The following is a 16,382-nucleotide window of genomic DNA, read 5'->3' as shown; positions in this document are numbered from 1 at the left end:
TTATTGGATAAATAATTTTATTTTTTCTTTGGGCCTCATTTACGCAAAAATTTACGTAAAGTAATCGGCCCATTTGTTGTATAACTATTACCTTCACTTTTAACTATATTTTTAAATACATTTTTTAATTTATGTGCCAAAGTTTTTTTCATTATTATTTTACAATATAAACATCTTACGGTAAGGGTTGTTTAGAAAGCCGTCAGTATTTTTGAACACGCCCGTCGTTGAAGAAGAAAGTTATATTGAAGAATTAGCGTGAATGTTTCTGATGATTTCCTTATTTTATATATGTATAAAAGTCGGGCAAAGCATTTTTTAAATGGGGAAAACGTTTTATAAACATTGACTATCTGTTGGAAAAAGAAATAAGAAAAAATCTATTAAAACAAAATATTATTGCCTAATGAATGTAGATCAATATTGAATCATCAGCAGGAAGACTTTGTTGGTAAGTATTTATTTATATCAATTTTGAAATAAAATAACTTTCTGACAAAATTTTATATCTTACATTTTTTTTGTATCAAATGTCGGATAGATTTTCTTGGAAATGTCAAATGTTCAAATTCCTACATAAATAAGTATTATATTAGAAAAAACTTGATTCAGAATGTTTGTTTCTGCTAATGTGCCGTTAAGAACCTTTCTTGATTGTGTCAAAAATAATATTTTAAAGTAATGGTTCTGAATCTGTCTATCTCAACTAATCAATTTCAGAATCTTAATAGAGATTAATATCTACTTCCAATACTGAGATTACTGTTGCATTTTTTTGACATTTTATATATTTTAATATGTGGCGAGTTAACTCAAAAACAATTTTGAACAAAAATCAAGTAAATGAAAATGCCTAAGATATCCATTTTTGCATATCATATATCCCACATACAGCTCAATATTTCAAAGACATAAGCATTGTATTCCAATTTATGGAGGATTTGAAATATCCAATAATTTTCACTATAATTTAGAATCTTCATTTGATTAATGATCCATTTTGTTCTGAAGATAATATAAAATATATATTTGCTGATAAAAATTGACCATGTTTATTATTTCGTTGAAAAGTACAAATGTACTGTAGCCTCAATTAGAGAAAAAAATATTCTGGCTTGATGTTGTGTTGACAGACGAAAATGTATGTATTTTGTTGTGACTGAAAGTATTCAATTTTGCTCTGGACGACGGAGTGTAATGTTTGCTTACCGCTGGACTTTTAATTTCCAGAATATATACTTAACTATGAAAATGTATTTAACAAATCTATAATTTACTTAAATATTCTGAGATTCCTTTTCGTACAGACTTTCACTGCCAGACAAAAGGATGAAGTCTATTTTTCCAACACTCCATTTCATCTCCACTCTTATTCTTCACTTCTCCACCTCTGAGCCCCTGGAAGTTCTCCTACCCGCGCAAAAGGTGTTCCGCTTCGCCTTTTCCCCTCGGATGTTTGATTGGAGAGATAATGAGTTAGTTGTGGAGAATGGAAATTCAGATAGTTCGTCTTCTTCGAATTCACGGATTGAGTATGAGCCTTCTCTTCAGGGTAAACCAGATCTTCCCAACTGGATTCACTATACGTATAGTGAGAAACAAAATCTGGGTGAGTGTTTTTTTGATATATATACTTTATCTTGGTAAATGTTGTGTAAAGTGGTTGATTGATACTTATGAGTAGTAGAATCAAACAACCCTTTGAGGTCGTTTCTTATATCATAATTATCTTTTAATTGATCTCTTTTTTGTTGTAGTATTGTTTGCTGTTGTTACTTAATATAGATATATATATATTGTAAGTAAATAAATATTTTTTAAAGTGGGGGATTTTCAACAATTAAAGCTGAGATAATTTGTTTACAAATCCTGTGCTTCAATATAGGATTTACGTTAATAATCCTTTTATAAATATCTTAATTTTTTCCCTCAATTGAAAAACAACGTTTTACTAAGATATTAAACCATTATATAAAAAGTGAAGTGAATTCAAATTGTTAAAAGAGCATCATCAAATTATAACTTCTTAAGTTATATATGTATTGTGCCAATACAAAACCAATCTTTAACATAAATTTACCCTTCGGTAGTGATTTGGGATTTTCTATACTCCAAATATTATAAGCCAATAGGATACCTTGCACAAGTTTGCCCACACGTCATACGTTTACACCCTATAATCGTGGTCCTTATTCAAACTTAACTATTTGTTACCTAATAATAAACTTTAATATTATATTACATAAATTATCATTTGATTTTGTGATGATTTTATCGATCATAATTTTTGGAATAAGTTTAGAATATATTTCGGTCAATATATTTTTCGCTTCACTTCACGTCCCTACGTTTGACGCACGGTATTTCTTATTTATTGGGAAAAAAGGTTTTTTTCTTTGTTAAGGCCACGACTTTTCAGCCACTGAGTTAGACAGTTTACACTGGTTCGATTAGATCAATCTGGATAATTTTAAACACGTATTTAAAGCAACATTTAGAGAAAAGATTACTCAAAATTATAATTAACGATCTATCCAAAATTATATATTTATTTAATTTGATCACCATGAGCAGGAATCCTTTACTCGATACAAGTTTAAAAATACTTATAGTCCATGGCAAAATTGGCAGCCCAATAACAATATCGCTGCTCCCAAGACCACCCCGAGTCATGATGAAGGCTGAACACTTTATTTTGTACATGTGAGAGCCATCCCCTCCAACTTCAGCTACTCAGTGATCATTTTTGAACTCCTATTAAGGATTCAGTTCATCTCATCGCTGAAGAATATTACTTTTTCTCCATTGAACTTCATTTTTAGAGCAATGTTTTACCTTTGTGACCCTTGTAACTTTTTATTTATTTATAAAGATGTGACGTTTGTAGAACTTTATTTTTAAGTACAAATAAATGGCTTTAGGAACAATGGATTGGATTTAATCGCAGTTTTTAACCAAGATACCGATAGAGTTCTTGGATTGTGGATTATCCTAATATCCCTTCCACCCTTCTTACAGCGGTGTAGAGATCGTAAACTGTACTTTTGCAGTAACCCAGCAAGTTTTTGATTGTACTAGAACAGTGATCAGAAAACCGTAGTTCCAGAGCCGTATGTAGTTCTTTCATCCTGATGCCGCAGCTCTGGAATGGGGTTCAGTAAACATTAACGCAGGGAAGTGAGTACGATTATATTTTTGGGCAGATTTTTTGAATTTTTTTGAAAAAAAAATTCTTAAATCCAAAAAAAATTAAATTAAAAATGAAAGTTATAACTTCCATTACTTTACAGGGAATTTAGCATTATTAAATGGAATTTGCATCTTTAAATATTTTAATTGAATATTGAAAATATAATTGTTAGTGATAATATTTAATTGATTACATTTTCATAATTAATTACAGGCTTTATCTATGGAGTTCCTCCACTCAACAAATCTCTTTTCAACATTGAAATTGTTGCAACGGACCTTTCTACCTACTCCCTCGGTATCATGCGCCTTATTCTCAACATAACCGATTCTAAACTCTTCAGTACAACTCACCATCCAGATGGTTTCAAAAACGTTGTACATCTAAAAATCGACAATTTAAACGATGAAGACATCTTTTCTAGCCATCGTTTACGAAGTCTAAAATCCATTTTTAAAAAACTTCTCTGGCCTGAATCAAATAATGATTTGCATTTAGTGGATATTTCATCTTCCCTGAACAAGGGGTTCCGCAAGCCCCTAAATCCCTCGGATAAAAATGGAATTATTCTCAAATTAGGATCAAATGCAAACTTTTCAGACAAGTTATTGAAACTTGATCGTGAAACTGGGCCACTTAGAAAGAAGTTTCGCATTTGTCCGGAAAGAGATTTTTATCGTACCTCTGTGGAACGACATTTTCGATTCGAGGGATTCTCTCTGGATTGGTGTGCCTTTAGACTCATGAGTTTAAATGAGAGCTCCAAGTAGGTTTATATTTTTTGATAGGTATAAATATAAATCTTTGGGGTGATCTGTTATTGAACAATTTTGGGATAAACGTGTTTGGCTTCAGTGCTATCGCCAGAGAAGGGATTTGGGGGCAAAGGGGGCATTTGGGCTTAAACTTTTTTCAACACAAATAGTATAACCTTTTAACACCACCAAAGAAAAACCCTAAGGACGGACTTGTTTGTTTTATTCACTATTTTTATGAAATAAAAATTATCCAGTTTGAATTACAACTTTTACCTTATTTGGAGATTAATAGAAATTTAAGGCTATACCATTACGCCTTACCAGCCGATGTTTGACTTCCACCACGCTTTTAATAGTGACGTCAAATACTAATTATATTTATCATATAATTTATAGTACTATATGTTGTTAATATACCGTTATTATACTCTATGACGTCAAAATCTGTCTGTCTTTCCCAGCAGTCGGTACGGTATGTCAAATTGAAAATTCTAGAATCCCCAATTACATGACGGTCTAACCTTGTATTTCTATTAAACTTTTCATATTCTAAATTTTGATCATCAGTCAACAAGCAAAGGAGAAATGAACAAATTTGTAAATCTTGCTCGAGACAATTCCTGATATAGGCAATTTTGTCTCATAGGAATACATATTTCGTCCTCAATCAGAGTAAATTGATAGTGGATATGTTGCATAAAAAAATGAAAGCTACAATTCTAATACAGTCAACATTTCAAGATCTAAAGCCCTTTAAAATTAGCCAATTTCGATTAAAAGCTCTAAATTTTAAATGAATTGAAAGTCTAAAAAATTGATTTATAAGCTTGTAACTTTAACAGTATCATTTTCCATCAATAAACTCCGACAAACCCTTTTATACAAAAATAACAGATAACTCCTAAAACTGATCAGTTTAACATCTATTTATGAATTGTACCTAATAATTTAAGGGGCAGCTCAGTGTACAAAACTGTTGGTGTTATGCAAGACTTTGATCATGTTGTTGAAATTGATATCTTTGAAAGAGAAATGGAAGAATTGGAGGAGAATTTCCTTCAAAAATCAAATTTTATCGTCCCCTCAAGATCTGATATGAGTGAAAGGGATCTACCGTCCGTTTACTTGACAGTATTATTCGGAACAGCTTTGTCATTTCTTGGAATGATCACACTGATTGGAATCATTCTTTGTTTCAACATGTAAGCATAATTTTAGATTTTTTTTTTTACAAATATCACCACTAAAGCGGCATTATAAAATATTATTTTCTCTCTTTCCATCAAAAACAAAAAAGAAATTAATAGTAGATGTGGAAATTGTTAGAATACCGGCGAACGTATATTAAAAAATATATTGCTTTTATTAATCACCCCTCTCTCATATTTTGAATAATCAAACGTTGTCAGCAGACAAAGAGCACTTGATTTATATCTGTCAGAAAATATGTCGTCTATATTTTAGGATATTCGTTCCGACGGTTTCTTATGCTTAGCGGGATTCCAGCAATTTCTACTAAAATGCCGAATATCTGTGAAGTGGAAACTTTAGTCCTCTTAAATGCTTTTAAAACTACATTCCAATCCATTTCAGAACCTCCAATTCCAGCCATGAAGATGACCCAATCATTGACTCATCCGAGGGCTTTATCGAGAGCTTTTACCTTGTTCTCACCGACTGCTTTCGATGCTATTCCGAAGAGAATTCCGAGAATAAGTTACAAAATAAGTATGGTTCATAGTTAATTAGTGTTGTGTCGGTCCTATTTTAGGGCTACAGTCCCTTAATGAAAAAGAAATAATAAAATCGATCATATATACTGTTCTAAAAATTATTTTTTTCATATTCATAAAAAAAAAACATCTTTTATTAACAAATATGATGTTTTTTGAGAATCATTAATGAAGAACAATTTTCATTCCAAAATCGGATCTTTTTGCAATCATTGACAACATATAAATAAATTGGGGGGAGTGGGTGTGATTTTGACTAGCTCAAAACTTATACATCTTTTAAGGGAATATTTTTTTCTAAAAATTTGACACACTTTGAGCAAAATTATATTAGTTGACATTTTTGACAGGATGTTTTTAAAAAATTTAGAAGTTTTTTTTAATAAATTACATAGTAAAACAATAAATTATATTATTTTCCGTTATTGACAAGTGTTTTTGCAAAAAATGTTGACAAATCTTTTAAAAGTTTTACAACAATCTCTACCCTTATGTACCTTGTACATTAATTACCCACTTATTCTTACATTAAAGCACAGGGCCTTCTCCCTCTAAACCTGGCTCTGGGACAACACTAAATTTGTCATACACTGAAATAATGTTTATAACTACTACATATTAAATAAAATTTCTCTTTTTAGCATAAATTATCAAGAAGAGCCCGGTACAGAGCTTCACAATCCCCGATCTCGTCGTGCCTCTAGCATTCAACGCCAAACGGACTCTCTCCGTCGATGCGCTCTACGTAAACAGATAGATAATGAATGCCATGAATCTCCTTGTGGAACTCTTGAGGACTATTATACAGATGATGAATATGTCAAAACGGGTTCCAGCTGTGAGCCGGATATCTTCAAGGAGGAAAGACCCTATCCTCCGCCCTACTTTTACGAATCTAATCAAATGAATGAATCCAAGAGTTATTTAGTTTAAGAGAGAAAAGGCAGAAGGAGATTATGTATGGTTTTAAAAACTTTCAAATTTCTTAGTGAAAATAGATAAGAAATCTGTACATAGATCCATCTTCAAAATAGACCACTTCATTCGTCTTTTATTTTTCATTTTGTTTGTTTATCATACCTTCTTATTATTCTATTTCTTCATAATAAAAAGTTATAAATGTAAGTCTTTTTATAATGTCTTCAATTTTTTATATATTTTTTTTTGTTCAAGAGCATCTAAAAAAACGTGAAACTTAATTCTTTATGTTTTATTAATACTATTATTTGTTGAAGGACTCTTTTTGTGTGAAAAGTAAGGAGGACAAAAAAATCATCTTTGATTTCAAAGAATTTTTCAACTATGTATCAGAGTAATATAACAATAAATACTTTAAACATTCCGTCAAAAAAAATGTAAGAAGAAAATAAAATTATGCATATTCCTCATTATTACATAAAAATATACATTATCAATGAATTCTTAGATAATTCATTGCCATTATCTTTTGTCATCAACTGTGGATTTTTTTGGAGCCTCCCCCCTTATCAGTGTTCTGAACATTGATTGGTTGAATTCGAATTAGCTCTTGCTAAGAGATGGAACAATTATCAACCATTTTTAAATTATAATAACTTTATTACTTGATTAATTGGCCAACTTCTAAATGATTTTGGGCCTATTTTGAGGTTTCATTTTATGAGTACAAAATACATAAGAAATAAATGAAGGAATAAAGATCACGTAAAAAAATAAAATAAATAAATAAAAATTTTAGTCACTCTCCTAATAACATTATACAAATATAACATATCAAAAACAAGTAAATAAAATCTTTCACCATGCAGAGTTCAGAACACAGATATAGGCATATAAAAAAACCCGAAACAAGAGCAAATGAGAATAAAATATAAGAAGCAATTTATCATTAAAAGTTCCAACAGTCTCCATATTAAGACTATTTCTTTTTAAAAGCTTTGTAAGATCTTACAATCCACTTGAAAGAGTCTAAATATTTTACCGACATCAAAATGTTTTATAACATCAGCTCACTATTTCCATTCAGATCAATTGGAGTCTGGAACCATCAAAGAGAAGGCAGAGATGATATGATAACTTTTTATGTTTCTTTTTGAAGGAAAGGTTGTAATATACCCGGTCATTTATTCATTGTAACAAACCTTGATCTCATCCAGATCACGTATGAGTGCATCACAGCCGGTGTTTACCTGCTCATGCAAGAGGTTAGGTATCTAATGAAATAAATTTCCCGTTGTTTTCATTTTTGTCGGTTGCCAAGATGGAGAAACACGATCCGTCATCTTTAGCTAATTTGAAATTTTAAAATTTTTGATCTCAAATAACTCCAGAAAAAAAATATGCGAGTGTGCTTTAATTGGTACCATCTAATTTCCCGTCAGTCAAGATTGCCAAATTGGTGCAGTTGGTTCAGATAAAATAATTGAAACCAACTCTGGCACCGTTTATGGGAGATTCAAATATTTCTTTATGAAGTAAAATAGTGACGATCGTTTTTTCTTCATAAATTTATATAAATACAACTATTAACATGTAAGAGTTGAAATAGGATATAGAAATACCACCGGTTTCAAAGGTACCACACTCCCAATATAATTTTTGAAATTGTGAAATTCATTTTTCATTAATTGTTTACTCTTTGAGAAGTGCAATACGGAGAAAAATGGAAATTTAGGTCATATAATGCAAAACTTCTCTAATTTTTTGATATTGGTAAGATAAGTGCTGTTAAAGTTTCAATTGACTGCATTTAGACTTTAGTAAAAAGAGACAATTTTTGGCACTTCCATCAAAATAAACGCATATCAATAACGCCGTCTAGGATCACGTCGTTACCTTGAATGTAAATGGTCGTGCACTACAATTGGAACCAACTTTGATCTAATCCACATCCTGAACAAATATATTGTGACACATTTTTTGGCTTTATTCAATAGCATATTAATTTTCAATATAATATCCATGGCCCTTAATAACTGCCTCAAAAATACCACGGAGTTAACATTTTACTTCATAAAGAAAAATATTAATTGTTCATAAACGGGCTCAATGTTGGTAATATTGATTTTACAGTCAAATTATGATTTTAACAAAAGCAGGTAGATCTTTTGAATATTGTAAAGGAAATTTATTTTCAAGCATAGCCAATTTTCTACGTGTGAATTATTTATTAACCATACATTTCTAAAAATTTCAAAAAAAAATAATATGAGTAAACACATTAAATTTCATATTGTTATGTTTAGTGATGAAAATTGGGTGCATTTTGTAGTTTGCTCGTTTTTTTGAAGTTGGTAAACTGAAGAGCGAATGTTCTTTTCCTGAGCTGTACTCATTATTATTGAGCTCCATAGAAGTTAACTTCCTTTTCTACTACATACAAAACCGTATCTAACATTTGTATTTGCACATAAAATAGTAACCTTTAGAATTTATTGAGGAGTTCCTCATAATTGTTAGTCCTTGTTAGACTTAGAGTGGATTTGAAGATCGACATAGGAGTCAGTCTTGCCTTAATATATCCTTCTTTATTTCCTTCTCCCTCTTGGCATAGCTGCTTGTAGCTAATCCAAAGAAAAGTCATGACAGCTAGGATGCTCTATTATAAAACAATCTTGAAAATGTGAGGGTTACCACGTTACTTTCTGTGTTTTTTAGCACAGCCAAAATGCCCCTGAATTGCATCACTGGTTATGTTTTTGTTTAAATACCCAAAGTTACTGATCTAAATACAAAATATATGCATTGAAATTGTCCCAGAACCATAATACATTAATAAGTTATTAAAGGTGGATATATTTGAAAGTAAAGTTTGTTTAACAAAATTCCAAATTATTCATAACACTTTTTGTTCTAGCTACATCGGAAATTATTATTTTTTTTCACTATAAACTATATTATAGAGTTCTTATGGCTCTACATTGTTAAAAAAATCATAAAATTCCAGACATGGCATACTCACCATATCAATAAAACACCAAATGTGCTCTAACAGCAATACAGCGACAGTCCCAAAGTTTTATAATCTATTTACATCTTTATCTTTTGTCCATTTTAATGTACATAGTGTAGTCAACAAATAAACTAAACTGTTTTCATGAAGCAGATATTTTTCTCCATATAACCCTCTTTTATCTTCCATAATCAATCTAAACCAAAATTAAGATAAAAAATCCATCTTTTGATGAAATTATAATATCGCTCACTTTTATTAAGCTTTAAGTATACAGGTATTAAATATGTTTATCTATTTTGAAATGATATAATGCCCTTACACGAATCCTCAAATAATCAAAAGGCTCGTTGAGTAGAAACAAATCGAAGAATTATATTTAATTAATAGAATAATAACTTATTATTATTTCCATATTATAAAATATTAAGGTTTTAAACTACGGATTTGTAAAAATACGGAACTTGGATAATTTACAATCACTCAACCTTTGATAAACAATGATTCACTTTTATTGACATTCGGCCAAATTTGTCTATATTTTCTGTACTTTTTTTAAATCCCGAATGATTTATTTCTTTATTATCTCCATGAATCCTAGTAGATAATACATTTTTTAGAGGAGTGGAATTTACAACTTTTTTTTTACATTGCAATTTTTTAATAGTATTTTACTCTTTTAGTATTAACACGTTAAAATGACCTATTTTATAACATGGATTGCTCATTTTCTGGCAAGTTTGTGGGTATATATAACTGAAGGAATTTATCACTTTATACTTCTAAAGAAATGAAGTATTAGTGAACATAAATAAAAAAAATATTTAACCACCTAATCTATTCAAATAAACAAACTAACCAAACATTCATATTTGCAATCAAGTTAATAAAATAAAAAATAGTGCTAAAAATGGGCATGATAAAAGTAGACTTCCAGGCGTCTAAAGTTAGGTGCTTATAAATTAAAAAATATTTCATTTAACAATCAGTAAGATAAATCAATTGATTCAATCCAGTCGTTTTTATTTGTCGTTCATTGATATCAATATAAATATATAAATAAGGTACATACCAATTACATAGTCGATACATGGATTATTATACAGGGTGGGAATCTTAAATCCGGGAAATTTAAAGGTAATGTACATTAAAAAATTGCAAAATTAATTCAGCAATTCACAAAAGCCATAAAAATGTTGTAATAAATCCAGTTCTAATCACCCAAGTTGGGTAAACTGGCCCATTTCAAAATTGTAGCATGACAACAGATCTGTTAACATCAATTTAAGTTGACTAGTATAACTATCTATGGAGTTATTTGCATCCTTGGGCATGCCCCAGAATGGAAGTACACAATAATAGCTCCACAGCATTCGTACTCAGAAAACATCTCAAGGATTGTGTATTTCTTCTTATAAAGTTTTGTCAGTTGAATCAGATGAGCTACTTTCATAAACATAGATCTCATGGTTGCCAAGATATTTCCAAAGTCTAAACTTTTTCCAGATATAAAATGCTCACTCTGCAGTATAATTTTATTAGCATTACTCCTGTATCTCCAAAAATTATATAACATTTCTTTAAAAACTCTTCCTTTGCCAGAAGCCATAGGGGGAATATACTGGATCTCTTCTAGTATTGTGGACAATTTATCAGGTGCTATGTTTCGAAGAAACAACCAAAACAATCATGCTCATCCCAAGGGGTGAAATGATGCCCGCATCATCCACTTTTTCAAATATTTAGTAGATAAGGAGAAAACATTTTTGATCGCTAGGAGAGGTGAGGATAACATTAATTATTCTACAACTAATTCTGCAACCTCTACTAATTGATTTTTTAAATTAATTAAATAAGGTGAATTCTGGACAAGGAATAAAAAAATTGCATAGAGTACGAGGAAAAATAATAAAGTTACGTAATCTGTGGTAATCTCAAAGGTGGCATCATGCAGGGGAAAAAGTTTTCTTGTAGACTAAGGAAGCTCCTCAATCCAGCTTGTTCATTTCGTCACTTTATTTTATAGATATGTATAGGGGCGTTACTAATTTTCCTTTTTTTTTTTTGGGGGGGGGTCTTAGCCCTAAAAACTATCAACACTCTTATATAATTACTTATATAAATAGGTTTACTTTAAATATATTTATAATAGCAGAGGGTGCAGTACTGAATAAAGAGGAATAGAAACAAAGAATGAAGGTAGAAGAAAAGGGACTAAGATAAGTTTGTAGGAAGAAATAGAGGGGGAACAGAAGAAGGAAGATACAGAGAAAAGAAGAGAGATATAGAAAGAAATAAAGAAAATGAGGTTATCTTTCAGTAAAAAATAACTGAATGATCTTGTAGGCCCCAAAAAATATCATAGGAATATGCTTAGTTATTTTATACTTCCACATGGTAAATTTCTGACTAATCTGTTCAACCATTTTGGATTCCATGTGTGATAACAACAAAAACGGACATTTAAATAATATATTAAATATCACATGATTTAAAAAAAATGGCCACGGGGATGGCTTCATAAAAAAAGGGACCAGTGACGACACTGGCAATTTTCTTACCCCTATGTAATTTAATAAATGTGTAGATCATACTCTTTTTAAGTTACGAGAGCATTAGATATATTCGGACATTTGTATTACAAAATATTCCGACTTCAGTTCGTTTCTCCATAAATAGTTCCTATTCATTCTCCGCTTTTCCATAATAACGATACGGGTATTGTTATTCATTTATTTCATGGCTGAGTCTCATCTTCTTAAGTTGCTTTGCCTCTGGTCATTCCCAAAGCTATAAATCACCAGAATGTATATAATGATGACTAAATTTTACTTGAGGGCGCTGTCAAAAAATTGCATACATTAACAGAGAAAATTATAAATTAACGTCTTCTGTGTTGTTTTAAAAGTGCCATTTGGTGGTGGGGGGGAGTGAAGGTAGCCAAGAAGATCTCTTAAGGCCAACAGGTGTATTTTTTCACTTTGTTCTAATGCTTTGGACAACCCCATTGAATTCTAGACATTTGGAATAATCCCGCATGCAGCTCAGCTTGTTTTTCTTCACTTCCCTCTTGAATTAATGGAGTAATCCCCCCCCAATCACTCCATTTATATTCCACTCATGTGGGAATAATAATACTTCATGACTAATCAGGGTTTCTAAAAATTTCTTGGCCATAGCCTATTCATGACCCTCTTTTTGAGATAAACAATAGTGTAATGTATTCTTTCTTCGTGTGTTTCCTTCAGAGAACTCTTTCTGACTTTACGTATTTCTAAATTCAAAGGGTTGCAGAAAGATAAATAATCAGTTATCATGACAAAGCAACATATGCTACCATCAGTTTGCCTTTTCGTTTTGAAAGTCAAGGATTCGATATTTTTAATTTAAATGACAACCCGGAAAAATATCATCTAATTTTTTTCGGCTAAATTAGGAACATTGATAATTTATCTATTGAACATGAAGTAAATGTCTTAATTATGCAAGAAAGTAAATTAGAATGTAAATGTATTTATTTCAAAGATGTTGTTTTGTTTTTCTCATAGAGAAGAAATAAAGTGCATAAGACTTTTACTGACGTTCTAATTATAATATATTTATAATTTTTTGAATTTTCCTCTCGTTATAAATATATTCTGTAGCTTAAAATTTTTAACTTTCTCAAGAAGGAACATGAGTCAAAATAATCCTATGTCATCCTGGTATGACGTCCTCAAAAGCACGTCTCTTCAACACTCCAATCAACATAATAACTTTAACAAGACCTCTACTTCTCTTCCAGAGGATCTTTCAAAACTGGAGGATGACTCTTTGTGTGATGAAAACATTTCCCCATGGAGTACTCTTAAAATTGCTTCTTCCTTCTATAAATGGAGGGATTCCTTAGTGTATGAAATGCCCAACTTTATATCGAAGTTTGATTGGAGGAGTGCCTTGAATAAGATGGATGGATGTCATCTATATGGGCAAATAATGACCGAATCATCTGTGTACTTTGGTAAAGTTATTCAAGGTAGTGTCTATATAAATCCTTATAAGTATTCAACGATTCAAATAATATTTACTCACATAGGAAATATTTGGGGCAATGGGATCTGTTATATCAAAGCCAAGGGTTTATTCTTGGCTGGACAATTTAAATGTTCGAAATTAAACGGACTTGTACGGGGTTATTCTATAAATCCCAGGACGGGATTAGAGTTGTGTTTAATTTGTAATTTTAAGAATGGATTAGTTCATTCCAAGGGATGGAAGTTCTTAGAAAAGGGAGGACTTTTATTCGGCAAACCTAATGAGAAGGTTCGTTGGTTCTTATCCAATTAAAATCTATTACACCTTACAAGATTTATTTATTTAGTACGAGTTTACTGGGTATGATATTTACTATGTATATCCGGATTTAAAAACATGCTATGGTGGGTATTTTAGGCGAGGAGTCATGACGAATGGGAGATCAGGACGACTTATTGCATATAGAATGAAAAATGGGATGTTTGAAGCTCAGTTTACCATTGATTCCAAACTCTCACTCAGTTATACAGCTCCTATAAAATACTCTGACTACAAGGACCATATCTGCACTCATCCGCTAATAGCAGATCCATATGAGTCCAATCTAGTGGAGGTTCGATATGTGGATCCTATTAAAGGAGAGGGACTCTTTAGCAAAATTGACATCGAAAGTGGATTTGTTGTGGCCTTTTACTTTGGGGTTACAATTTCAGAGGATGAAAAGGTTGTTAGTGAGTGACATATTTCACATATTAAATTATTTAAAACCCAACTATTTTTAAGGATGAAGGAGAAACTTGGGAAGAGGCTGCTTATCTGATATTTCTTGATGCTGAGGAGTCAGATCTACGCTTTGACATCCCTCATGATGCAATTCCACTGTACTCTTATTCAGCCTCCCTTGGTCATAAAGTGAATCATTCGTTCAAGAGCAACTGTGATTTTAGTACGTTTCTTCATCCAAGATTCGGACTTATACCCTCATTAGTTACCACAAAGTTTGTAGCTAAAGGAACAGAGCTTGTTGCAAATTATAATTATATGAGGTCGGATTGCCCAGATTGGTTCAAGACTCAAGCTTATCATGAATAGACCAATGACGTGAAGTGAAATTTATGGATATAAGGAATCGTTGGATTATTTTGTAATTATTTTAGATGTAGAAAAAATACAGACTGATTTCTGACCCTCATGAATAATAATAATAACAAAGGAAGTTGTAGATTTTTGGCAAAAGTAACGAGGAAAATCAACGATTAGGAAAGTATTTGAGAGAGTCATAAATATATTTTTTTTTGGGTGTCACTATAGCGTTCGAACTAAAATACTTTTAGGGATGGGGAAAATAATATACAAATCTATAAATAAAAATTCATGCCAATACTTATTTTGTATAAAAAATTATCAATTTATAAAAAAGATAATAAATATTGTTGGTCTCAAAAAAAAAAAAAAAATTAAGAACAAGGAACATAGATACATACACCTATAGGCCATCACGGATGAGTGACACAATATTTTTTTTCTTTCTAATTTCCTTTGTGTACGTATAAAAGCTAATGACACACTAGACTTGAGACTTTAGTTCCTCGAATACTAGTGAAACATTAATATGGACGCAAAGGTAGAAAGAAAGACCATTGATCACGCTCCCTTAAACAATATACCCATCATTTGGGTAACGGGTAAGGAACATCATCCTTAATATCCATTATTAATGAGTTGGAGGGATTTACAAAATGATCCTTCTTAAAGGCGGTCCTGGTTCCGGTAAAGGAACACAATGCGATTTCATTGCCCGCCACTTTGGGTTCAAACACATGGCATCCGGAGAACTCCTTCGCCATGAAATCCTCTCTGGTTCCAATCGTGGTCTACAAATCTACAAGCTTATGAATGACGGAAACGTCCTTCCAAGTCCAGTTATCATTGACATAATTGCAGAAGCAATGTTAAAGGCAGGAGCTAAAGGCTACGTTCTGGATGGTTTCCCTTTGGATATTGATCAAGCTAAGGCCTTTGAGAATCAAATTGGACATCCTAGTCTCATAATTGACATTGAAGTCACAGATGCCATTCAGAGAGATCGTCTCATGAAACGCGGAAACTTTGATGACACAGAAGATTCCATTACAAAAAGAATTGCTAACTTTAATTTCTTGACAAGACCTGTTCTTGAGGCATATAAGGCCAAGACGAAGACTTTAGACGGAGAGGCGACAGCAGATGAGATCTCTGCTGAAATTGAGAAGTTGATGAAGGATTTGAAATAAAATGAAAATAGTTGCAATGATATTGTATAAAATATCTAACTCTATTTATTTTATAAAATAATATATTATATTATAAAAATACTTTTAGAAAAAAAAAAAAAAAAATACACAACAAAGCTTTAAATCTTTCTTGTAGTACAAAAACTCAACTTATTCTAATTTAACTAAAAAAATATATAATATATAAATTATATATATGTATGTATGACTTTCAATTAGTAACAACATGAATAACTATATACACAAGTATGAATAATAGATGATGAATCTCACTAAACCTAGGAGTTTGGTTCGTCAACATCTTACACAAAAATCTTTTTAAAGGATAAAAATAAAATAAAAATATGGATGCGATCTTTAGGAACAAAATAATAAAACTATAAAACAATATAATAATCAACCAAAAATATTAAAATTTTGCGCAGATTGTGCAAAATGCACAAGGGAAGAAATTTGAATATCATCACATTATTAGATACATAT

General features: G+C 31.2%; 3 protein-coding genes across 5 annotated transcripts; all 3 read left to right on the top strand.

Moving 5' to 3' along the window:
• Positions 1-203: 203 nt before the first annotated feature.
• Positions 204-6,806, top strand: Scgalpha (sarcoglycan alpha). 2 transcript variants are annotated; one of them, XM_040718360.2, is made up of 6 exons: positions 204-451; positions 1,292-1,609; positions 3,404-3,956; positions 4,902-5,150; positions 5,542-5,676; positions 6,323-6,806. In XM_040718360.2, exons 2-6 carry the CDS (start codon positions 1,330-1,332, stop codon positions 6,612-6,614), a joined length of 1,509 nt encoding a protein of 502 aa, XP_040574294.1. In that variant the 5' UTR covers positions 204-451; positions 1,292-1,329; the 3' UTR covers positions 6,615-6,806. The 2 variants fall into 2 exon arrangements, with proteins under 2 accessions (XP_040574294.1, XP_040574292.1); XM_040718358.2 differs by having other exon boundaries at positions 266-451; positions 1,308-1,609.
• A 6,047-nt stretch (positions 6,807-12,853) lies between these two features.
• LOC121123424 (histone-lysine N-methyltransferase SETD7) lies at positions 12,854-15,040 on the top strand. Of its 2 annotated transcripts, none has more exons than XM_071890757.1 (4): positions 12,854-13,627; positions 13,688-13,914; positions 13,973-14,350; positions 14,410-15,040. In XM_071890757.1, exons 1-4 carry the CDS (start codon positions 13,288-13,290, stop codon positions 14,716-14,718), a joined length of 1,254 nt encoding a protein of 417 aa, XP_071746858.1. In that variant the 5' UTR covers positions 12,854-13,287; the 3' UTR covers positions 14,719-15,040. The 2 variants fall into 2 exon arrangements, with proteins under 2 accessions (XP_071746858.1, XP_071746859.1); XM_071890758.1 differs by having other exon boundaries at positions 13,973-14,357; positions 14,410-14,549.
• Positions 15,041-15,150: 110 nt separating this feature from the next.
• Positions 15,151-16,096, top strand: LOC121122397 (adenylate kinase isoenzyme 1). Its single transcript, XM_040717373.2, has 2 exons — positions 15,151-15,311; positions 15,382-16,096. Exons 1-2 carry the CDS (start codon positions 15,239-15,241, stop codon positions 15,897-15,899), a joined length of 591 nt encoding a protein of 196 aa, XP_040573307.1. The 5' UTR covers positions 15,151-15,238; the 3' UTR covers positions 15,900-16,096.
• Positions 16,097-16,382: the final 286 nt, after the last annotated feature.

Source organism: Lepeophtheirus salmonis, chromosome 8 (assembly GCF_016086655.4).
Source record: "Lepeophtheirus salmonis chromosome 8, UVic_Lsal_1.4, whole genome shotgun sequence".
Classification (NCBI taxonomy): domain Eukaryota; kingdom Metazoa; phylum Arthropoda; class Copepoda; order Siphonostomatoida; family Caligidae; genus Lepeophtheirus; species Lepeophtheirus salmonis.
The sequence above is the reverse complement of the archived record's forward strand: the minus strand, read 5'-3'. Positions and strand labels throughout refer to the sequence as shown.

Bases quoted from the DNA above. Each gene is read 5' to 3' on its own strand.
- LOC121123424 (XM_071890757.1), top strand. From the start codon at position 13,288: ATGAGTCAAAATAATCCTATGTCATCCTGGTATGACGTCCTCAAAAGC. The intron at 13,628-13,687 runs GTAGTGTCTATA...TTACTCACATAG, and splicing joins CTTTGGTAAAGTTATTCAAG to GAAATATTTGGGGCAATGGG. The intron at 14,351-14,409 runs GTTGTTAGTGAG...ACTATTTTTAAG, and splicing joins CAATTTCAGAGGATGAAAAG to GATGAAGGAGAAACTTGGGA.
- Scgalpha (XM_040718360.2), top strand. From the start codon at position 1,330: ATGAAGTCTATTTTTCCAACACTCCATTTCATCTCCACTCTTATTCTT. The intron at 5,151-5,541 runs GTAAGCATAATT...AATCCATTTCAG, and splicing joins ATCATTCTTTGTTTCAACAT to AACCTCCAATTCCAGCCATG. The intron at 5,677-6,322 runs GTATGGTTCATA...TTCTCTTTTTAG, and splicing joins GAGAATAAGTTACAAAATAA to CATAAATTATCAAGAAGAGC.
- LOC121122397 (XM_040717373.2), top strand. From the start codon at position 15,239: ATGGACGCAAAGGTAGAAAGAAAGACCATTGATCACGCTCCCTTAAAC. The intron at 15,312-15,381 runs GTAAGGAACATC...TCCTTCTTAAAG, and splicing joins ACCCATCATTTGGGTAACGG to GCGGTCCTGGTTCCGGTAAA.